The sequence below is a fragment of the Neolamprologus brichardi genome, chromosome 9, assembly GCF_056152115.1.
Source record: "Neolamprologus brichardi isolate AB-2024 chromosome 9, ASM5615211v1, whole genome shotgun sequence".
Lineage (NCBI taxonomy): Eukaryota > Metazoa > Chordata > Actinopteri > Cichliformes > Cichlidae > Neolamprologus > Neolamprologus brichardi.
The window spans coordinates 26721948-26746110 of NC_142112.1; the positions used below are offsets into that span (position 1 = coordinate 26721948).

General features: G+C 39.6%; 2 protein-coding genes and 1 non-coding gene across 7 annotated transcripts in view; 2 read left to right on the forward strand and 1 right to left on the reverse strand.

Moving 5' to 3' along the window:
- Nucleotides 1-13444, reverse strand: part of myom1b (myomesin 1b) — a 29926-nt gene extending 16482 nt beyond the window's left edge. For 2 of the 5 annotated variants that reach the window (XM_006795023.3, XM_006795020.3), the window contains exons 1-18: nucleotides 13281-13444; nucleotides 12704-12917; nucleotides 10859-10993; nucleotides 10566-10740; nucleotides 8814-8971; nucleotides 8571-8663; nucleotides 6877-6965; nucleotides 6598-6639; nucleotides 5384-5398; nucleotides 4749-4910; nucleotides 4458-4619; nucleotides 2933-3074; nucleotides 2503-2702; nucleotides 2063-2116; nucleotides 1611-1735; nucleotides 1303-1486; nucleotides 913-1087; nucleotides 714-835 (exon numbers count right to left, since the gene is read on the reverse strand). In XM_006795023.3, the coding sequence (XP_006795086.2) occupies nucleotides 714-835; nucleotides 913-1087; nucleotides 1303-1486; nucleotides 1611-1735; nucleotides 2063-2116; nucleotides 2503-2702; nucleotides 2933-3074; nucleotides 4458-4619; nucleotides 4749-4910; nucleotides 5384-5398; nucleotides 6598-6639; nucleotides 6877-6965; nucleotides 8571-8663; nucleotides 8814-8971; nucleotides 10566-10740; nucleotides 10859-10993; nucleotides 12704-12855 (2185 nt within the window). In that variant the 5' untranslated portion in view covers nucleotides 12856-12917; nucleotides 13281-13444. Of the gene's footprint in view, nucleotides 1-713; nucleotides 836-912; nucleotides 1088-1302; nucleotides 1487-1610; nucleotides 1736-2062; nucleotides 2117-2502; nucleotides 2703-2932; nucleotides 3075-4457; nucleotides 4620-4748; nucleotides 4911-5383; nucleotides 5399-6597; nucleotides 6640-6876; nucleotides 6966-8570; nucleotides 8664-8813; nucleotides 8972-10565; nucleotides 10741-10858; nucleotides 10994-12703; nucleotides 12918-13261 lie in introns of all 5 variants that reach the window. The other 3 variants (XM_006795021.3, XM_087846215.1, XM_087846214.1) reach the window with 3 other exon arrangements.
- Nucleotides 11413-11485, forward strand: trnar-ccg (transfer RNA arginine (anticodon CCG)). The gene has a single exon. It is a non-coding gene; the product is annotated as a tRNA-Arg (tRNA).
- A 7017-nt stretch (nucleotides 13445-20461) lies between the features above and the next one.
- On the forward strand, nucleotides 20462-23920 carry myl12.1 (myosin, light chain 12, genome duplicate 1). Its single transcript, XM_006795019.3, has 4 exons — nucleotides 20462-20567; nucleotides 22093-22292; nucleotides 23085-23246; nucleotides 23375-23920. The coding sequence occupies exons 2-4, from the start codon at nucleotides 22109-22111 to the stop codon at nucleotides 23545-23547; spliced, it is 519 nt and encodes a 172-aa protein (XP_006795082.1). The 5' UTR covers nucleotides 20462-20567; nucleotides 22093-22108; the 3' UTR covers nucleotides 23548-23920.
- Nucleotides 23921-24163: the final 243 nt, after the last annotated feature.

The following is a 24163-nucleotide window of genomic DNA, read 5'->3' on the forward strand; positions in this document are numbered from 1 at the left end:
TATTGAGTTATAAAGAATCAGACCAACGGAACAATAACATTCTGGGGGTTCCGAATGGTGGTACCTTTAGCTCTAATGTGGGGTTGCCGACACATCCTGTGCCCGAGATAGGATAGGAGAGATGCGGGGAGGTGGTGGTGATAGTGGTGATGTGTGACACTGAGCTACTTTGTAACGACCGCTGAATTGGATCGCACTGACCCAAATTAGAGGAAGTCTACAAGTCCTGACCCCCAGCCCCGCCTCAGGCTGTGCAGGGAGGAGGAGGCGCTAGAGGAGATGTGGCCAGACAGGGTAGGAGGTAGGTAGAGCATACGACAGTGCAGAATAATGTGACAGGGTGACAGAGTGGAACAATGGTGGAGAAAGTGTGGGAGCTGAAGACATGTTTCAAGAGAACAGTAGTAGGCTACAACACAATTCATGGTAAAATATCAAGAAAAATCAGCTTGTTGCATTATTTCTTCCACATAGAGAGTCTGCTAATGATAGCAGTGATCAGTCTGTGGTGTTCAGTGCGTCCAAGAGGTGTGCCTTGTTGAAATTTCCAGCACAACTGGCTCAGAAATGCACAATATAACACCAACAGTGTAGTTTTTTTTAACATCTCTAAACAAATCTTAATCTAAATAGCAGTAAACTGGAATTATTAACGTCCTCTGATTACTACATTACTTTGTTGTATTTAGATGTGATGGATCCACTGTACTCACCAATAGCAGCCTTCACCTCCACAGCCTCTGACTCCTGGGAGAACTGGCTGATCCCTGCAGCGTTCACCGCCCTCACCCTGAACACGTACTTCTCTCCTGTGATCAGACCGTGGCAGATGAACCTGTAAATGCAGAAAGTGCAGTAGCCACGAATTTGTATCAGAAATCGCTGAAAGAAAGTGAGAGGGGTCATTTTTACCTGGTGACATTCACGGGCTTGTTGTTGCAGGGCTCCCACACGTTGCTCCCCACAATGCTGCCCTCGATGTAGTATCCCACTAACTCTTTGGCATCGCAAGATGCTTCCCAGGACACAACAACTGATGTGTCCGTGTTTCTGGTGGGAATAACCTTTCCTGGGGCAGATGGGATATCTGCACACAAGAATAGTTACATTTTGGGGCTGAGTCAGTGCTAACATAATATATTTGTACCGTGCAAATGTTCAGTTTCATCAGATCTGTGATGCAGGAGTCATGACTGCAAAACAGGTCTGGAACCAGTTTGCCTGATAGCACTGTGTGACAAATAAGACTTAATATCTAACAGAGCTAATCTTCTCTATGTTTATGTTTATCTCTCTTCTGACCAAGCTTGTCTCCAACTGTGGTGGCCTCAGTCGGGTCAGATGGCTCGCCAACACCGGCAGAATTGCAGCAGCGGACACGGAAGCGGTAGGCTTTTCCCTCTGCGAGATCAAACAGCGCAAAGCGAGGAGACTTTACTGGGATCTCCGTGTTCACCCTCTGCCAGCTGTCTGTATCGGAAACACACTGTTGGGCAAAGAGGAAAACGTCACACTGTCACTGAAATTCAGGCAATGTAAGAATCTCATATGCAAGAAAACAGAAACATTTAGTTAAAGTGCATCTGAGGAAAAGTGGAGGAATAATTTACCTTTTCCACATAGTACATGACACCCTCAAGGCCTTTCTCTCCGGGTGGCTTCCAGCTCAGCACCACATAGTTTTTGGTTGCCTCTGTCACCTGCAGATCACAGGGTTTGCTGGGAACAATGCCCTCTGATGGTCAAAAGGGAAAGAGTTAAGTCTCCAAAAAAGAAAGATTGACCCTTCAACACCAGATGGATGTATTAAGATCACATCCACCACTTATTGGAAAATGCATCTATTCAAGAAATGTTATCATTCCTTTCTTCTTTATTATTTTTTAATAATTACATTGATAATAAATAGAGCATAAATGAAAAAGCACAGGTGCTTCTTCTTCCCTGAATGTGGTTAATAAGCCTGAATCAGGTGGACTCAGAGTTGGAGAATTTTATAATCTACATCTACTTGAGTCACTCTCTGATATAAATCATCATGCAAAAGCATTTGACCTCCTACCTGCAGGCTCCTCCTCCGTGACAATGATTTGGCCAGTCCAGGGAGCAGAAGTACCTGCGAACATGTAGTAGATCAGTACAGACACATTGTCAGTCCTGCGATTTTCTGTGAGCTAAATGTTTTCTATATTTTGCTCCAGTCCTCACTATTTGTCACAGATCCATTTTCAAATCAAAAATCTTTGATAGTGGTTGTGAAAAAGTCTTTAAAAAAACGAATCCTTCTCAGTGGCAATAAAATCTTTTATTATTATATATAAAGGCAATTTCCACCTCATCAGAGTTTTATGGTGTGATTGTAAACAAACACATTGTGTAAAAGCTAATGCCAAAACTACATCTTTTATTCTTCAAAATCCTTAAATATGTTTAAGAGTGTTTGTGCATCAGATGCTTTGACCAGATTCACGATACAGTCAAATTCCTCTCTGTGTCAACTACCTCTCATGCGGGCGCGGTCAGCTGGGTCCATTGCAGCCACCGGCTCCGAGACTCTGGATGGGCGGCTTATGCCACTTTTGTTTACAGCGCGCACACGGAAGATATAAGAGCGCCCCTCGACCAAACCAGTGACGGGGAATCGGGCAAACTTCACCGGGGTGTCATTGCACTGAATCCAGTGGGTGGTTCCGACCTCACACCTGTGCGTAAACATTAAAATATTAGTATGTCACATTCAGACTTTTGATTTTATTTCAAACACCTAAAGACTACTTGTCAGTCATGTTATCACCAATATTGTGTTGCCTTATTCCTCTGACATTCACTTGAGAAAGAGTTTTATGTTTTGCATTGATAGCTCATTCTGTGGTGTTCATTCTGCAGTTTAGCTTTGGAGGTTAGAGTAGCAGGAAGCGACGCATTGACCAACCTGTCCACAAAGTAGCCCAAGATGGAGCTGCCACCATCAACAGCTGGCTGCTTCCATGCAACAATGATATAATCCTTGTTGGCATCCAAACAGCGCACATCCAGAGGGGCTGCAGGAGCTCCTTCGACCTCAGCATCAGCATCTAACAGATACAAGAAGAATATCATCAGGACAGTATGAGTGCGCTCTCTGAACGTGCACGTTCTATTGTTTTATTCAGCTCTTGCTCAGCTTTATTATTGCAATAAATTGACAGGATGTTTGATTTATAGCGAGTGGACCATGTGGGTGAACTGTGCAGCTGCAGGGTTCAATGCCAGGAATATTTCAGGTCAAGCAGGAGGACAGAATTAGCACAAGCCTGCGCTGAAGGGAAAAGGGATAAAAGAGGTGACTTTTAAATAAAGCAAACATGCCTGTCATCTGTAGGTAAAGTCAGGACACTAAGGAAAGAGACAAAGGTTTTAGAATAGAGAGACAGGTTTATTTTAAACTGGATATGTGGGGGTAAATAGTCTGGAATTTACAACCTTGTAGATTGTAAAATTAAATATTCACTTTGTGTTTGTTTTGTTTTATTTTGGTTGTTCACTGGCTCACACAGCTATCCAGAGAGCACTGAAATGAAACTGTTGTTCCTCCTTAAAGCAGATATTTACAGGATGTGTCTGAGCTCACAGCTTCCAGATTAGAGTTCTCTAAGAATAGTATGGCTGCAGCCATGATCGTATAGTGTTTTGTTGTGGAGACTGTACCTGGATTCTTCTTTACCAAATGACCCTGAACTATAACAGAAGAATGAGCAGGATATTTTTCAGCCTCCTCATACTTAGCATAGTTCCTATGTAGAAGCTGAAGCTTCAAAGGTCAGATTGTCTCTGAAGGCAGCAAAGATAAGCTCTGGTGACCTATTTTTCCATGCTATTTAAACAGATGCCAGAGAGTTGCCACTCAGTGGTGTATCTATTAGAGATATCCTATTTAAAACCATCACTAACATCCAAACACTTTGACTTTTAGATGCCATTGCATCATCGGGTGCCAGGGTTTAATCTGTTGTGACTTTGATCTAGATCTGATAGGCTTTAAAAACATTTTTTAAGGAAGTCCACTTGACTAATGTAAAAGAACTGCAGTAGAAAATATCTATGTGAACACATCTTAGATATATAACATTAGTTTTTATAATTTTTAAAGAGATACTAAATCTTGTGTGATGTATGAATGTTGGTCAGCTGAACCATGAATGAGTCAGAGCTTAGCTAGTTTAGACTCAAAACTCAAACCTGGATCTGAATTATTAAGGTTATTTGGACAAAACAGCTGAGATTAAAGCTGGAGGATATTTTTGCGCATGCTCTGTGAATCTGTGCATGTGTGCCAGATTCAGCTGGCAGCATAGGACCAAACAAATGGCATGTTTACAGATGAAGATAAAGCCTAATTTCTAAATCAGTCAAAGGATAATCTGAATAGAATAATTATGACTTAATGACAAGAAACCGTTCAGCGAGGATGTACCTACCTCTGACAAAGACGTAGGCTGAGTAGGTCTCATATCCAGACTTGGTGGTGACGCGCAGGGTGTAGAGGCCCTCGTCTTCTTTGTTCAGGTGCGTGAGTGTCAGGGTGGCTCGATCTCCGCTCCAGTGCATGTGAGTCCATTTGGAGGGAGACAGCAGAACGTCTGGAGTGCAGGCCAATAAGTATTAGCAAGGTAAGACGTAAACATATTACAGTACAGAGAACAACTGATTTAAATCTACAAGAACTGTACATTACGGGCATTGTTCAGTATCACAGTAAGTCTTCCTACCATCTCTATACCACTCCACCTCTGGCTGGTAGCGATGCAGGGCAGGGTAGATGATGACTGTACACCCCAGACTCATGGTCTCGCCCTCCCTTCCAAACGATACACCGAATTTATCAACAATGTGAGTCTGGAAGGTGATGCCGTACTCGGACACTGGGCCGACTATACAAAAGGATGTGACAACAAAGTCTGAGCTCTGGCTGGTATCATTATTAAACAGTTTACACACACACACACACACACACACACACACACACAAATATATATAAAGAATCTCACAAATTCAGACTACTGAGATTGAATTAAGTGGAACTACAGGTGTTGCACACATCAACTATCAAAGTTTTGCACCCAGATGGAAAACGGTGGAAAAGTGAGCGTGTATAAGATGTAAAAGGATAAAGGGCAAAAACACAAATACAGACCAAAAGAGGGACTTCACTGCAGCTCTCACAAAAACAACTGCTGAAATAATTCATGTTTTCATGCATTAAAAAATTAGTACATTTTTGCACACTTACTATCTGCAGTTTAATTAGACTATTATGAATGTTACTATGGATTTTTCTATTCAGACAAAAACGGCCATGCTTGGAGAAAATCGTTTTCAGACCACACTCCTGACACCCTGTTACCTTCAGTAATGGCCCCTGCATTGTCAAAAAAGCAACAACAAAAATGTTAATGCAATAGCGCCCATTGTTCTTCTCCGAACATCCCACCACCCTGCTCCCCACTGGGGTTAGTTAGATTTATAACACAGCTGTTTACTATGCTGTGCTTTTAAATCCATTTGGACTCACTGGACGAGTGTTCCATCAATCATGTTGCAGGCATCTGTTTCATTAGTAAAAAGCTGTATGGTACATGCCCAGTTACACACCATAGAAAAAAAATGGCAATCAGAAGGAAAAAATCTGCGTTTTCCCAGTGATTGCTTTGCTTTTCTTTTAATGTCAAAAACTGATTGCAAGTAGTTGTAGTGACCAACTGGACTCTGATTGTAATTAGCTGATGTGAATTTTTGTGTAAGTAGAAGGCAATAGATATACAAATTTCAAAGAACTTTTCTTCCACACTGTCTCCTCCCCCTCAGCCCTAACTGGTTGAGGCAGATGGCTCCCTGAGCCTCGGTTTGCTGGAGGTTTCTTCCTGTTGAAAGGGAGTTTTTCCTTCTCACTCTCGCCAAATGCTTGCTTATAGAGTAGTGTTTTCTGGTGGTTGGGATTTTCTCTTCATTATTGTAGGGCCTTTACCTTGCAATATAAAGAGCACTGAATCGACTGCTGTTGTGATTTGGCACTATATAAATAAAACTGAATTACACTCATTTGAAAAATGGTAACTAATTTGTGATTTTCGCTGATGTATCAGTTAATTTCTGTGTTATCAAAAGCAGATTGCATTCAAATACCAGCTTGATACTTGACTGCAGACTAATAGCAGACTGATTTTATCTTATTGCTGTTTGGATGCACCAACCTTGCTTTAAATACAACTGACCACGAGTGTTTTAACAGGCCTGATCGTCATGTTCATAACCACCATTTCAAAAGCAGCAAGATCACAAGTTCATTGCACATGATCCCAGTCATTTTGGCCGTGCCAAGATCTCCACCCACTGTTTTCTGTAGCGTAACTGTTGCATCATTTTTTTCCAAAGACTGGAGGAGACCAAAACACAGCTCCAATGAAAGGACTTTATAAAAGAAGATAAATGTTGTTCAGAATCCGCTTATTTGCTAGTATAGCAATTTGCTGTTTACGGTCTTTATTGGCATATTTTACTTTCCAGTGGCCTGAAAAAAGTTCATTCATGAATTAAAACTGGCAGTAAATTCCAACTTACGCCTGGGTGCTGGCAGGAACTCATCCATTTCACCTTTGAATCCTATGAAGAACAGCAGGAGGCACTTTTAATACATTTCACATTTACAGATTGTTGTATGACTTTATCACACTGATGGACAGAATATTTGTTTTAATTTCACACACATGCAAATTTAAGTTGTCACACACTAATTTTAAACAGTTAATTAGGAAAATATAATTACTCTTGAGTTTTTTTTATATGTTTTTGATGATCATGAGCATATTGGTATTAGCTGTGGAATTGGGTGAAACCTACTCTTGACAACAACGGAGGCAAATGCAGACAGCTCTCCCTGGGAGTTCATGGCAGAGACACGATACTGAGCTGTATCATCAAAATCACATCTGAAAGAGGAGAGCATCAGCTGATCAATGTCCATGATATGCACATGTTCGGTGTTCTGTGTTAAGGATTCACGTGCACGGTGCCCCTCCCCCCAGCTCAACCTAATTCCTTTCAGCCATGTAAATAATACCAACTATGTGAACCCAACTGTAAAACGTTCCATCACTCCTGGCCAGGAATACTCTGGCAAAAAATAGACACGCTGGTGATGTCACATGCATTAGGTGTTGTGGCTTTCTGTACATGAAGTGATCCGATGTGTGACGTGCCGACAGACTAGCAAGAAAGGTTAACTAATTTGATGGATAAGCAGTAGTTTAAAAAAGAATAAATAAAGTAAAGCAGTTTTACAACACTTATTCCCCCTGGATGTTTTAATTTAAGAAAATGCAATTTAAACAGCTCATCATAGGTTTTCTATGTGATAAAGAAATGCTGCTTTGGGATTAAATTGTAAGTGATAAATGCATAAAATTACAGAAAACACACAGATATATGCTGTCCTAAAAGTCCTCCAGTTTTGGTGATTTGGTGAGTGAAGTTTATACTATTTAATTATCCTGCACTAGAAAGTATTTGCGTATGTCTTCTACGCTAAAGTTTAAGAGTACAGCTTGCTCACTGAACCTGCTAGCATTAGCAGCATTTTTAGCTTGCGCCAAATGATGGAACAGCTAAAAGCATTATTAAACAGGCCATATTATTAGATAAACATTTTAACATTGTCCACTAAATGTAACAGATATCCGTTAAACTGAGTAGCAGCTTGTAGTAGTGGTTGAATTTATATTTTAAGCTGCATGTAATCTTAATGGTAGTGAATTGTTGCGCTACAAGTTATAAAACATGAAGTTCAGCTCAGAGATGGGGTGCATCTGATGAGAAGGGCTGTGAAATTGCGTAGACTATCTTCTACATAATACGTCTACATCTACTATCTTAGACTATCTATCTTTAGACCACCTCTTTGTTATCAGGGGAAAAGGATTTCTCAGTTATCTGGCTCCCAGGCCTCTACTGCGCTACACATCAAGACCCTGGGCCTGTAGATGAAGTCATTTACACATAGGTCCATATATGGCTGAATGCTGAATCCAGGGCAAGATGCCTACTTTAAAAAATAACACTCAGTTTAAAGAATCCTAAATTTCAAAGTAAATAATTTAATTTTAACAAAGTATTTTTAATACATATACTACAAACTGAGGCCCAAGGAACAGCAGTGTCAGCCTATCATATTTTGCCCCCAACAAACTTCTTTATTTCAACCCAATTTTGTGTCAGTCACTGGAAAACAGTGAAGATATTAAATAAACTTTATTTTCAGTATGTAATCATAACAAGTTCTTTGACTGTGATATTTTATCTTATGTCTAACATCTTAACTTCCATGATGTTTTGGTTACGTTTTTAAGTTAAACTTAATATACAGAGCTGTAGTATAGCACTATTTGGGAATCACAAGTTGCATGAAAATACCCTGCCTTCTTTCAAAGGGCTCACTGGAAAATCTTCAAGGTGATGATATGTATTGACATTAATTTATGGCATAAAATGTATGTGGATATCTACTTTAAGTACTGTGGATGGGAGAAACGACCCACTTGTTAATCTCCAGTGAGTGCACGCTGTATCTGCTCTCAATTTTGTACTTGCCAGGGTTGGCAAGCGGATCAAGCACCACATTGTTTTTGTACCTTGAAAGACAAAAAAAGTTTGAAAAGAATAAAACAAAATCAAGCGAGGAAACATTAAAAACGAGATGGATTTAGATGGAATGGATAAAGATAATTTTTTTGAAAAAAAAAACAGAGGAAAGTCATGAGATCATGTAGTTGGTGACCTACCAGACGACCCGTGGGTCGGGCCACCCACTGACAGTGCAGTGCAGCCGCACACACTGTTTCTCCCACACAGTGTGGGAGCGAGGTTTAATCACAAACTCTGGGGCGTGCATCAGGCTGTCTTCGTTCATACGCTTGAAGTGTTCCTCGTGTTCATGGATCTAAAGATAGAGCAAATCACTCAGGACAGTTTTTACCTTCTACCAACCACAAACTGCTCCACATTTACCATTTTCTTGTAGATACATTTAAATAAAACCAACCCATCTACTTTAGATATTATCTTCACACATTACAACTGTAAGGATGTGTTCTTCCTTAGTCCTGTGAAAAGATGAGGTGTCGAGGTCTTGTCTGTTTGTTCGCTATCCAGTATCTCAACACATAATACCACCAATGAGACACTGCTTCCCTCTGTCCGAAGAAACGTGATCTCCTGAAGAATTTGTCACCCAGTAGTAAGGCTGTGCGGCAGGGGAGGCAAATAAATGCAGTGAGGGGGTAAGTGTGGTTTTTCATGATGCTCATTGAATGGCTGGGTACCAATTCACATAATCATCCAGGCACATAAATAACTTTCTTGTGTAAGGGGTAGTAATAACAACCACTTAGCCACAGACACTTTACATTCCCAAGCACTGATGCAATCAACCATGGTCAGTTTTGATACAATAAATAAATATTGTTGTGCTTTGTGGCCTGATATTGGCATTAGAATATGGATTTATTGTGATATTATAATAGAGGAGGATCAACTATGATCCCACAAGTAATGAGCAATAAAAGCACAATATATAAGCACATGGTGCAGATGATTCATTTGGATTAAGCATACTTCACCTATGTTGACTTCAGGCCTCAGTTTTAGAGTTTCTTTGGAAAACCTTTTAACTAACAGCCAAAATCTTTTTTTTTCTTTTTATAAATCACATTATGTCAGTAAAATATAACTCAACACAATGAAAATGTTATACTTGTTACTTAGTAGTTTAAGGATTACTTCACCACTACCCCATGTTTCCTCTGTTATGCCAAGCAATGCGAAAAGAAGAATAATTAGAAGTTATTCAGTAGTTACTCATTACTCATTATTCACTAATATACTCCCCAGCGACTGAGATGGGTGTACTGTGATTACAAAAGTACAAAAGCAAATTTGGGATGTCCTAAAGTTTACTGTAACATCACAAATACATAATGCTCATTTGTGATATCAAAGCTAAAGCCGTGCTTATACTTGGACAGCTTCTTGGTGCATTCTAATGTAAATTCTCCAAAGATGTCAACGTGGTCACAAAAAGTGGGCAGGCATATAGACGTCCGCATAGACCCTTGCACTCACCATTTGATGATGAAATTTGCATCACTCTGACCAGAGTGGACCCGAGTGGGCCCTAGCAGACTAACAGAAAGTATAATCCGGGCTCAAGAAACATTTTTCTGGGCTTTTGCAAAAAATATGTGCCATTATAATGCCACACAGGCATTTCTTTGACCCACGATACACTTTATGACCCTGTTATGGACTATGATACGTGCCTTAAATATGAGAAGTGAGTCTGTAATGTCAAGAAGAAGACTGATTTACAAAAATGTAAGTATGCAGGTTTTTGCAAGTGCATACAAACAACCAAACAGACCATACCTAAGACCCGTTTCTGTGATGTAAAATTCTAAGCAGTTCTCCATGTTTGCTTTAAAACTTTAAAGAACAGCACAGCTGCCCTGTGTGATCTCAAAACAGTGAGAACTGACCCTTTTATTCAGAGTGATGCGCTCAGCCGACTCGCGCATGGTCTCCTTCCTGGAGATGAGCTCAGACCTCTCCATCTCCAGGCCACTGGTGAACAAATCCCTGCGGGCCATGTATGCAGCAGTGTCTCTCACTCTTGCTTCCTCTGTATCTGAAAGTCCTGTAGCAAACTCTTGACTAGGAGGCAGCAAAGCAGAGCCAGGGATGGATGTGAAAGCAAGGCATGTTGTTAAAACTTTAGGCTGTTGAAAAGCAATCTTGGATTTCCAGTTCTACATAGTGGGATAGTTATTACCTGCCCCTGAAGATAGGCACTACATAGCCGATGATTTGGTTGTCTTTATCCACAGCCAAGTAAGTTGGCTTGGCTCTCTTGGGTGAGGGGCTTACTCTGCTCTCCTCCAGGCCAGAGTGCGAAGACACGTTAAGTCTGAGACATACAGAATACCATCAGCCTGGCACACAGCCAGACAGTGCAACTAACAACAGAAAAACGTGGGGACAAAGCCAAGGTCAGGGGTGGATTAAAATTCAGTTGGAAAGTAGTGGAGATGGTTTAGTTGTAATTATTTTTTACAGCTTTGCACACCTCAGTTATTAAGTTTTCAACATCTATAACAACCATATGATGTGAAAGACAATACTGACACCGCTAACGACCACTAAAAGCAGCCAGTATTTGGTCATTGACAGATGAGTGTCCTTCATCTATGATGGTATCTCAGTGCCAAAATGTGAAACCCAACTGTCCTACTGACTTCCATACTACACATCATGTTTCTCTATGAAAGATTTAGGACAAGGTGAGAAATCCATCTTTAGTTTACGTAGAGTGTGCAATCAATCAGTGGCCCAGTGGCCTAATGGATAAGGCATCAGCCTCCGGAGCTGGGGATTGTGGGTTCAAGTCCCACCTGGGTCGTAACCCTGTTCTGTAATGTTTATGCTAGAATGATTTATTACTGACAAACTGCTTTAAAGTGTCTTTCAGGAAATGACTGTGGCTCATAGGGTGAAATATCCTGATATAGGTAAGGAAATCTGTCCAGTGTCAACACTATCTCCATCTTTGAATACATTTTGAGGATTCACGGAATGGCATAGCAAGAAGGGCAGTAGGACAGCTGCCCTCATTTTTCCTATGTCTGTCTGAGTCAGTGTCCCTTTACCTCTGACCATTTCCAAGATTTTAATTGGAAAATCTCATAGAACTTGAGAAGGTGTGATATGAAGATTATCCCATATTACAAGAAACTCCTATAACCACATAAATGCAATCCTATCTTTGTCATAAAAGCAATATCATAATCGCCCTGATTCTCACATCATAATGCTCCCTGCCTCCCCTCAGCACTGATCTGGGGTCTGGTGAGCTGCCTGAAGGGAAAGATGAGATAGTAAAATCTAAGCCCTCTGATGTGTTCACACTCTCCAGGCCAGAGTATTTAAGGATTTGCCAGATACCCTAACAGATAGGCTCACTATGGGAGCTTTGGTATTCCCTGGATAGAAAAGCTCAATATACTCCCAACTTTAAATGTCAGGAAATGTGAACTGATGACAAATCAGCAGCTCGTGAACAGCTATCCTTATGCCTCTTAAAAATAAAGAGAAGCTGCCAAGTTTCCCACACTCACTAATTAAAAAGATTCACGGCACAGTGGATGAGTTTTCAAACGGACAAGACTGATAAACTATCTCTTCTTATTTTCATCCTAGTATGATACACAGGTCAAGATGCTATTTCAGTCAATTTATATAGCATATAGCAGAAATTCCTGTAGCCCTTTTAGACACATTACTGTGTTAAAGGTAAGACTTGGTCAACATGCATGGAAACACAAAGGACATCTGTCAGGCTACATGCACAGGGCTTCATGCAGGACTCAAAGCTGTTTTCAATCCTCAGATGTGTTTGAGGGGCGATCAAGGTGAAAGAAAACTCATGGGGGAGTAAGATGGTTACTTGGTGTCAAGGAAAGACGATCCCAGAGTTGTGTCAGGGAGGTGATCTCACAACGGTGATGGAGGTGAACTTGATCAGCTGGGGTGGGGTAGGTGTTAGGGAGGTAGTAGGACTTTCCTGTCATAAAGAAAAAGGATTGATGAAGTTGATCCCCCTCCCTTTCCTTCTCCTTACCCCCTGCTCCTGGTGGCGGCAGAGGCGCTGCCGCTAGCACTGTATCTGCTGCTGGCCTGGTACTGACTCAATTTAGACTGAGTCTCCTTGCTACGGTAGCCGCGGTCATAGTGGAGATGGTGCTTCTGGTAGAACGGTATAGATCCAGACATGCTGCAGGCCGCTCCTCGCACGAGCCCTGAGTTTCCAAGTTTCTTCCTGTCTATCTGCTTGTCTGTCAGGTTAGTTAGTGGTCAAGAGCATGTGGATTCACTGTCAGTACAGGGTAGGTTCACAGCAAGCTTTTTGACTCTTTTTGCTGAACATAAATAGCTAATCTAATTGTCATAGTGGAAAAAATTAGACTGTACTAAGTGTACTAAAGGTATGATGGCCAAAAACTACAAATAGTTTCTTGATCAACAAAGACAGTTTAAGGGAACCATCATAAAACCTTTCAAATCAAACCTGCAACATCAGCTACAAAGACATGATATACAGTTTCAGGCAATCAGGCACTTTCTCGGCATGCTTACACAGACATATGCAACAACTACAACCTTGCATATCACATCTTACCCCCAAAGTAGTCACTTACTCTGGACAAACTCTCTCAATTCTAAGCTTTAAATGAAAAGATGGTCCAACTCCACACACTCTTAAGTTTGATATCCCAAGCAAACCCGCAGGTAGGCACGCACACGGCTGCGGTCTACACAACAAAAATAATGTTGGCCTTAGTCAGAGAGTCCAAGCAGCAGTCACAGCCTTTTATGGTGAGAGTGGAGATAAATATAGCTAGGAGCAGAGCTGGGGGGCAAGTCAACTCCCATAGTGCAAAACATTTATGGGTGCAGGTCTCTGCCAGTGGGCTTGATATGCAGGTAAATACAAGGCTATTGTTTGAAGTTTAAATTGCCAATTAATGTCAAGGTTAAATTGTTAATATCACTTTTAGTGTTGTATTAAATCTATATAATATTATTTTTTTTTACATGTTTTGTATTTATGAATGCTGCTTATTTATATTTGTCATTTTTTAATTTATTTATATATTTACTACCACTTTTTTTTAAAATTGAAATTGTGCCACACCGCCAAAGCACCTCATCAACCAGCTTTTCCTCGAGGCCAAGCTTCCCCAGAGGTTCCCAAGGTTTTTTAGTATTCTTTAGTCAGTGTCTGATATCTTCTAATTTTGTTTTAAGCCTGTTAAGACTGTGATGGCTCATAGCCAAAAGTGTGGCATTGCTGGTTGGCCTCCAGCAGCTTTTTATCTTGGCTTTTGACTGTAGCGGTCTCAGCTGTGACCGTTGCTAACTTTAGCAATGCTATTGTCATGCTCATTGCATACAACAAATGCCAGTTAATGTCTCTTTGTCACTCTCTCTTTCAGTGTCACTGTCATTTGGAGAAGTGCATGAGTGTCTCCTCTTGGTCACTCTGCTCATAAACAGCTACTAAGAAGGTCAAATAAATAAAACTCAGAATCCAGCGGCTAATATAGCACATAAACATAAACGAACATGTTTCTATTTACATGCAAATATAGTGAGCTTTACGTCATTTGGCCAGTGGAGATAATTTGAGCTCTATCTGTGTTTGGACTTTGTTCTGGAATTTGACTTCAGGTCAAACATCTGACAATTTCCATGGCAAAAATATCATGTCAGTGGGCACTTCAGGGGCTTTTGTTCTGACCATTCTTTCCTTTTTGGCTCTCACTCATCAGTGTTCAACATAATACGGTCAGCAATCAGCATGACAGCATACCTTAAACATTATGGCAGCAACATGAAGTGCGAGCCCATTAAAAGAGATAAGCCCACCTCTGTACACTGAGGGAGCTAATACAAGACATTAAGCAGGGTCACAGTACTTCATTCTGTCTAATGAAAATAGCTTACCCACTAAACAAGCCTCCAAGGTGATAACTGGTTGCATTAACTGAAAAACAAGGGAGTTGCAGAAATCATCAGATATACAGCGAGTTTGTCTGCGACTGGTTTCACGTGTGAACATCCAGCTCCAAATCAAATCATCAAATCAAACACAACTTTTCATTATGCATTAAATCAAAGTTCAAACTAATTAACATATTGTTTCAATTTGCCTAGTCTTAATCAGTTTATTACAACTTGTGTATACAAGTGTGAATGAATCTGCAGATTTTCTCTTTTCAGTCAAACTTGTCTTGTTTACTTTGTATCGAGGCCTCAGTTTCAATAGAAAACCTCTCAACAAGACAGATAAAATTACATTTCTTTTTTCATTTTAATGAACTGAGTGCTAATAACAAAGTAGATGGTTTCTCTCCTTTTTAGTCTAGATGATGTGATGTAATATGGATATAATTTGGCTTCTTTGCACGATAAAGTTTGATTCTGCATTTTAGGATGGCACGATCAACTGTGTGCACAGACACAGTTTTCTGGGCCAATGTTCAACACAGGTCTATAACTGAGCTAAGAGAATGATACAACCATTCACACCTGCAGTCAATTTAGAAGCTCTCGTAAACTCAACATACATGTCTTTGTACAGTTGGAAGAAGTGCGAGTACCTGAAGAGGAAAACGTGCAAAACCAGCATTTAAAGACCCGACCATGGCAGCAGATCCATACCCAGAACCTCCTTGCTAGGAGCTAACACAGTGCTAGCTGCTGCTCCACCATGCCACATATAAATTCATAGTTTATATTCATATATTCTTAAGTATTCAAACAGTATGAAAATCCCTCCATTGTTGGATTCATCTGCCTTGCACAGAACTGTTATAGTATTTTTTTTTCTAATTATCCTTTTACATTATATTCTACACACAGACCTTCAACATCCCCTCCATACTCACCAATGCTACATTTTAAAGCCGCTGTGTTACACCACGAGCTACAGTAAACTGCACAATTAGTGCGTATGACTGAGCATCAAAGAACAGCATGTAGCTGCTCAGTATCTCCTACCAAAAACATCCAATCTATCTATCAGGGCTATCTAAATAGCCCTGAAAATAAGCCCCATTCACCAAACAGCTGCCACCCACAGCTAATAAACTCTTCCTCAAAATACTAGCTTGTTTGAAAGTTTAAAGTTTGTATTGGCACAGTGATATCCCCATGGTATATGAAGAGTATAATAGGCCACATAAATATGTTTTACAGTATACAGTTGATTTTATCACCTTATTGAAATAGTTTGCACTTAGTTATTTTTACATGCCAAGAGATGTGGCCCCCACCATGGTGGAGGCAAAGGTAGGAAGAAACCAGCAGCCAACAGCTGCCCAGGGAGCTGCTCATTTGTAGTGATCCTCGGAGAGTGATTGGCCAACTGTGCCCAGACCAGCCAATAGACACATGCCAATCAACTTTGAACTGGCCAATAGGTGGAGGCTTGACACCTTAAAGATAAAAAGGACACCAAAAGCAAAGCCACATGTCTTGGCACGTAACAGTTATTATGACTGTAAGTAAAGCACAAAACTGGTAAATATAAAGCCTGTGAAGTCTTGTATTATTGACACGTTTGACCACAAAGGTGTAGGTGTATTCAACTCAAGGTTACAGTTTTGAGGTTATGGTTAGCTCTGGTGTAATGGTACATTATACTGAGAGGTTTTTCTAGTGTTGTGTGGGGTTCCCACTTCAAAAACAGAAATGGTTTGCTTAGCCACAACATTACTCTGACTCACTAAGATTTGAACAGAAAGACAGGTCACAGCAGATTAGCTGTCCAGGAAATTCGCACTGTATGGATATCAGGGGATCTGTTGAGGCTATTTTTATCTTCTGTGTTGTGCTGCATCAATGCTTTGAAGCTATATAAAGTTCGGAGATATGAACATATTCAGTTCACACGACGTGACACTCTAAGAAAGGTAAATAAATATCTCAAGAAGTGTTTAAATATGCATGAGAAGTTTCATGTGTAAGTAGCAGCCTCTAGTGGTTGAATGCAGCACTGCAATTCCAAGTAAAAAAATAAATAAATGCAAAACTTAAAATACAATTGTAAAATATTTTCCAACATTAATTTTCTCTTTTCATTTTGAGTGGCTCGGTTTTGTCTCTCCCATACACAGAGGAGGAGTAGAAACTAACAGTTTGGTATCTATATGTATAATTGTAAAAGTCTGGTTATTGTAAAATATATAAATATTCATGAGTCGTGACACTCATTTTGTTATCAGCTTTGAAAGTGCAGTGCTAAAGGTAAGTGAGCCATGCACAGTTTAAATTTGTTGTAGCTTTTTTATTAGATAATTATTTTGTAAATAAAAATAGTTTAACTACTAAAACTACAAATTAAGTGTGGCATACAACGAAAAAAATGATTTTACTGTTACTTATCTTCTGTAACCGGACCCACTCAATGAGCCACATTCCCCTTTTCAGGCATGCCTGGGCAATGCTCATGAGGCAGCAACACAACCATATGCGTCACCTCTTTGTATGTTTGAAGCTTTAAACTAGGCTTCTTCCACTGGCTTTGCTGCGAGTAAAACTTTTTCCTGTGTGAAGCTGTTTCCCTAACACTGAAAGTGATATGACAGGTGGACAACAAAGGCAGACGTGGCCTGTTTTAACTGTGAGTCAATAATTCCACGTGTTGCTTTTGAAGCCCTGCAGCAGTAATCCTCTGTTTACAGCAATGACTGTGGTACCAACTGTTGTCTGACCCATCGTCGGACAAGTCGGACTATAATTATCCTCTATGTCAACATTTCTCCATTTTGTTTTGGTTTAGTAGGCTATTTGACTTCTTTCAATATTTCATTATCTTTTTCTGTTCGATTTACCTATTCAAATCTTCAATGAGGATGTTCCCAGGAAGACATCATAACATATTCTAAAACAGGGGCGATTCTAGAATCAGAGCTTTGGGGGTGCTGAGCACCCAGAGAGCTGCCCAGCCAGGCAAGATAAACCTGTCTCTGTCAGTCCCTGCATCCTTAAATGTTGTCCCAAGTTCTCTCTGACTGTCACTTTGGTGCATTTAAACCCCTGTTCCTCCCTGTCCTCATCATCTGTTGTATTCATCTCCATTATCAGTCATCATAATTTTACCATCTCTGTGCAAGTCTGCAAATTTCTTTATTAAATCATAAGTTTCTTAAATTCATCAAGTCTCTCTGTGCCTGGGTCCTCGTCACAGAACATGACATCACTGTTTTGTACATTTTAACACAGTTCAATCCCACATTTGTGAAAGAAAAGCAAAACACTTTTTTGAAAAGTCTGTAACAAAACCATCAAATCTGATCAAGGTTATTTAAATGCTGCTAAAGAAGAATGGATTGGAATAAAAAAAAATACATATCCTTACCTTAATTACTGGGTGAGAATAATGAATGATGCTCATAGTGAGTAAGAAGTAAACTGAGTGCATTTTTTGGACAGAGATTCACTTTTAATGTGTATGTATAATATAATACAGATACATAAAATACACTCCCGAAACAGAATAAATTGTTACAAATAAATTATTACATAATATTAATAAAAACTACAAAAATGGAGGCAACTTTGCCTGTGGTAGAATGTATACAATATGTACAATGTATGCAGATACCAATTTTACTAATTTAATAATACTAATTTTCTGTTGTAAGATTTATGAGTTTCATGCTTTCACAGTGGTACTTAGGAGAGCTTGACATTTTATCAGGTGGTCCACACTGTAAAAAGTTTGAGAAACACTGAGAAGTGTATGTGTGCTTTTGGAAAACATTTAAAGCTGCTGTACAGAATCTTTGAGACAAGCTTAAAACATTTTTAGAATATAAGCAGAGCACTCTGCTTCTCTTTACAGCTCCTCACTCCACCAGGGCTGTTTGGCACTTTCTGACAGTGTGCAAATGTGACGTACGTACTGCGGCAGTCATACAGACAACTGGACGGTCCAAAAGCTGGCCTACCTATTACTGGCTGAGGTTTTAGAAGAGTTGTGGCTGAACCACATAAAAATATATCATTAATTTTAATCTCCCCAATCAATTATAATGTTATGTTGGAATGTTGTTAAAGAGGGTCAAAATGTTTCAACCCAGTTTGTTTTGCAGATTCTGTTTAGCAGCTTTAATATAGGGAGGACACAACTTCCAGATGGTGTGAGTTTCTGTTGTGCCTGTCACTGTTCCCTGTTTGTTTTCTTACCTGGTTCTTCCTGACCTTGCCCTTTCTCCTCACGTTCCCCTCTTTCCTCTCTCCCTCTTTGGACTGACAATCATACACAAATAGATTGTATTAAATTAGATGAAAATTAAATTAATATGAAGAAAATACTATTAAGATCACTAATAAAAAAGTCCTCTCTCAGTGTACTTTCAACCAAAAGGCAAATAACCAAACCACATGAACATCTAATAAAAGATATAAATATTGAAACACTGATCCAACATTATTCTTGTTTGACGGATCATTTGATTTTACACACCTGAATGTGGCTCCTTTTTTTTGAAAAAACTTCCTCATATCCATTATGAACCTGGCTGTTTCTCTGTACGCGCACACACACACACACACACACAACAGGAGTTATAAGGTTAATGGGCATTCAGTCAGTTAGCTAGTTAGTATCCATTTAAAACAGGACAGTGGTAACAACTTTAGGCTACGGAAAATTTAAAGTTTTAGATTTTTAAATAGGCTGTATACATTTCAATGGGAGGAACAGGACGGTGAAATGTCGCTGAATTTACTACAGAGCAGGACGGATTGTAGGGTAGCAAACATTGTCGGAAAACACGTTTTCAACACTGCAGGTTACCTGGTGTAATGTTCTTCAGTTAAAAAGAAACATGGTCTGACTCCTATCTAACTATATAAAGAGTAACTGAAGGTTAAATGCAGCTAATATGTCCTGTTTTAAGCCAGGCACTTACACCTCCGCTCTGCTGTGTCTCAGCCACCATCGCTCTGGCAGCAAGAGCGCTAGAGCCAGAGCAGGAGAGATCTGGAACAAACCATTTTGGGAGAGGGGGGGGTGTTATCTATACTTTTGTTGTTAAAATGTTACGTCTCAAACAAGTACAGTACTGTATGCTTTTTATATTTTTAGTAGTGTGTCACACAAACAGCAAATATTGTCAAAAAAAAGTAAGAAATCTTTGGGGGTGCTTTGATTCATTTTGGGGGTGCTGAAGCACCCCCAAAAATGGGCTAAAATCGCCCCTGTTCTAAAACAATAAATAATACGTAAACAACATTAAAAGCCCAATGATAATGCAACAAAGGAGAATCATAAATAACAAATGATCAGTGTCAACGTAGCTTAGTTATGAGGATGACCCAAATATGACTAAATTTCTATTTTTCCATTAAAGGAATGAATGAAATCAGCTGTTATAATCATATGTTTAAAAAAATACAAAAAAGATAAATTTATGTGTTGAATAGTTTAGAAAATAAGAGAAACGTTAGAATAAATAAAATATGGAATTTAAAAACTTCCATCTTCCCACAGGGATCGTTGAAACTACACACCTTTCCTTAATTGCTCATCGCAGGGAGGATGTATGTCTCTATTTCCTTAAAAGGACATATCCATGAACGTCAACGCAGGCAGAGAGTGGAAGTTACAATTACTCCAAAGAGGGGGGTGTTAAAAATTATTTTGTATTTTCTTGCTAATAATGCTAGAATTATTTAGATATGTTTTCAAACGGAGTTTTAAACAAGATATTTAAGAATTACAATTAGACTGAAACATGCAATTAATTCCAAATGAGAAATAATGGCTTCATTCTTGACCGGCACCCCCATATTCTTCATTGGTTTGGTCTGGTGTTCTGTACGCAACCCAGCAATATTATGAGGAAGTGAAGGGCGGTGGTTGAGTAAAAGAACGGCACAGGGTTAGCTGACGGTTTTCTGGAAGTTGACAGGTAAGTCTGTGTTTATGTCTTATTTTAAGAGCTATTTAGTTGCATTGAACACACTCTGATATATACAAAACACGGGTTTAATCCCGCTGCTAAAACTTCATATCTTCAAAGAAAACGTAATATGTTGCTCGCCCGGTTGGTAGCCTTGAAAACACGGCTAACAGTTAGCCGCGTAGCTAAAGGCTCTGTTACGAAATTGGTCGTAAATAAAGAAATATTTTCAGCTAGTAAATCCCGAGGTTAGCTTCGTGAGTTGAAAATGTGTTTGTGAATTGGGTTATCGCCAGTGACTGTTGGGTATTTCATATAAATTATGATGTTGGTTAATATAGGCCGCAAACCAGGAGAGTGTACAGGTACGGTCAGCTTTTTAAATCATATAAATATCGTGTTTAACTTTTTGGCTTATTCGAAGTTAATTAATGTCAATTGTGCATTTGTATGAACGTTGGGGAAGAAAACATTTCATTAAAAACGCGTAAATATAATATATGCGTTTTAACCTTGGTCAATTCCAGCAGCTCTCTCAAAAAAATAAACACGTTCAATAATGGGTAAAACTTGTTTTTTATTTTAAAGTTGTACAGATATCCAATAAAAGGAAATAGCAAGGATTCGTCATGTATATTGGTAAATAAGCTTTAGTTGTTAGTCAGTCGACACAGTTAACCAACAATCTCCAGCTGTCTTCAGTCAGCTTTTCAGATTCATTCTCAGTAGGCATAACATTTGTCATTTTACTCTATTTTTTTTAATTTAATAAGTTATAGGGTAAGACGTTGCTCATATTTTCTTTCCTTTTTTGTTGCACTTGTCAGTGTTTCAGATAATATAAGCCCGCATCACTGTTTTTACAGGGCATCACATGCATAGCGAGATAATACTTGCTGCCTGAGCTGGTTGGATCCATTTTCCATGAGCGCAGAGCAGCAAAACCCAAAGTGTCTGTCAACATAAATCTGTTAACGTGGAGATAGTTCAACTCTTTTATTCAAGACTTTGCCTGATAAGGGCATCTGTCCTCACATCGGTAGTTTTCCTACCCTCTTTGAAAGCAGTGAGCTGATCAACCTAGAAAGATGAGGAACATTTCCATTTATAGCTCAGTGAGGGACACCTCACTGGGGATTCGCTGCCAGAGAATTATATTACCCTGCTACTCATGTGTGGATGTGACTGACAAACTCTTATTTTGAATAATGGCATCATCTACTTTGATCTAAATGCTGAATTGTGCTGCCAACTTTTGTCTGTCTTGTGGTGTTTTCTTCCACATTGTGCCTTGGCAAATGATGCTGTTTCCTGTAAATGGGGAATAAGTTGGCATTCATCCCTATAACATTGCATCCTGATTGGAATTCTTGAAGTCTTTTCAATCAAATGAAAAGTCTTTTAGTTTAGTCTTATCAGATGTAGAAATCAACCCAACCTAAATCAGTGTCCAGTTTTTGTGTTTCTCAGTAGTTAATCAAATGGAGCTGTAATTCAAAAAGATGTGTAACCTGATGTCTGTTAATTTCCACAGAAACAAAACATTCACAATGTCTAGCAAAAGGGCTAAGGGAAAGACCACGAAGAAGCGCCCTCAGCGCGCCACCTCCAATGTCTTCGCCATGTTTGACCAGTCCCAGATTCAGGAGTTCAAGGAGGCCTTCAACATGATCGACCAGAACCGAGATGGGTTTGTCGACAAAGAGGACCTCCACGACATGCTTGCCTCGCTGGGTGAGTAAAATTCTCAGACGTCTTAAGGAGGTCTAATGTTTCATGCTCTGTTCGTATTCATTTGGGTGTGTACTGATGTTAGCTGTGCTTACACTGTTCTACAGGCACACATATTTAAATGTGCTTTAAGCTGTTAATAAAAATGATGATTGCCTCTATCATTTGAGCCTTTCAGGTTTATGAGTAGAGAAAAGGTGCTCTTCATATATATACTGGTTCATTAGAAGAAGAAGAAAATGGTGCAGTAACCGCATAGCTGTGTGACCTGTTCCTGCCAATGCTGCTGCTATGCAGGGTTTCCACCCATGTATTTCAAGCTCCTAAACGGAGCCGCCTACCCAGACTAATGTCTGAAAACAGCTGGTAATTTTAAGCTTGGCTTTAGGATGAGAAGTACAGCTGCTGTTGTTTAATACCTTTTTATTTTAACACATTCAGTAAACTGTGAAAGGGTTAGAACTACTAAACAAAAGACCCAGGCAAATGTTACAACTTATTACTCTTTTACTCTTGGTCTTATAACTTGTCTGGCAGAAACCCTACACTTAAAAGGCTTCACTCTGCTTCTTTGATAGGAAGCACAATGAAAATAATAATAATGGTTTGAAGCTGGGATTAGCTGGCTAAAGTTGCTTTATAGAGAAATAAACACAGGGCTCTCAGTACAGAGAACATTGAAGGCAGTAAGATGTTTGCCCAATTTCGTTTTGTTCCTATTAGGATAAGAAGATGTTTGAAAATAGAAAGGTCTCCTCTGAATTCAGTTTGCATCACATATGTTTATCTACACAGGCAAAAATCCCAATGATGACTACCTGGAGGCCATGATGAATGAAGCACCTGGGCCCATCAACTTCACCATGTTCCTCACCATGTTTGGAGAGAAGCTCAATGGCACAGACCCCGAGGATGTGATCAGGAATGCATTTGCTTGCTTTGATGAGGAGGGGACAGGTAACTTCCTGTTGGTGACCCACAGTGTCATGGTTTTTTTTTTTTTTTTTTGTTTGGTTTTTTTTTTTTTAATTTGAAGAGGGAACTGTTGCAGTTTCTTATCTGATTTTGACCATTATCCACTTCAGGTTTCATCCAGGAAGATTACCTCAGAGAGCTGCTCACAACAATGGGTGACCGGTTTACAGATGAGGAGGTGGATGAGCTCTTCAGGGAGGCCCCCATTGACAAGAAGAATAATTTCAACTATGTGGAGTTCACACGCATCCTAAAGCACGGAGCCAAGGATAAGGACGATTAAGGAGCTACACCAGCGTTCTCTCCGTGCCCTCCACCTCCCTGTCGTCAGCTAGATCACCATGCTGCATGTCTCAACTCTCCAGTTTAAACCCTATTTTAAACAAACCAAAGCAATAACTATCAACACGGTTTGCTGTGAACTTCCAGTATTGCCAAACTTACACATCTTAGAAGAAAATCTGAATAGTGTTGTGTTTTGTCATGTAAAGATGTGAAGTGGCAGCACTTGGAAAGCTCTAAGGAAATGCATCTTTGCAATTCATGTGATTGGGTTTAGCTGAATTTTTACATTTTCTAATATAAACTTTTTAAATAAAAGCCCTCTATCAAGTTGTATTTTGCTGTTTCCATTCCATAAATGACAACTGAAATAAGTGTTGCATTATTTTGTCTTTATTGCCTCGGGTGAAACAAAATTCTTAAGCAATAGATTTTTTTTTTTCTCCTATTGGGATTTTTGTCAAGTCTCTACAAGCCTGCTCTTCCTCCGATCCAATTCAATCAGCATGTGCAGGCTAGCACTAGGTGATGTTTGTGCAAAGTTCAGTGCACACAGTAAAATCTGACCTTTATAAAAATGAAAGGAAAACGGCTCACTCAGTATATACCTGCATGCT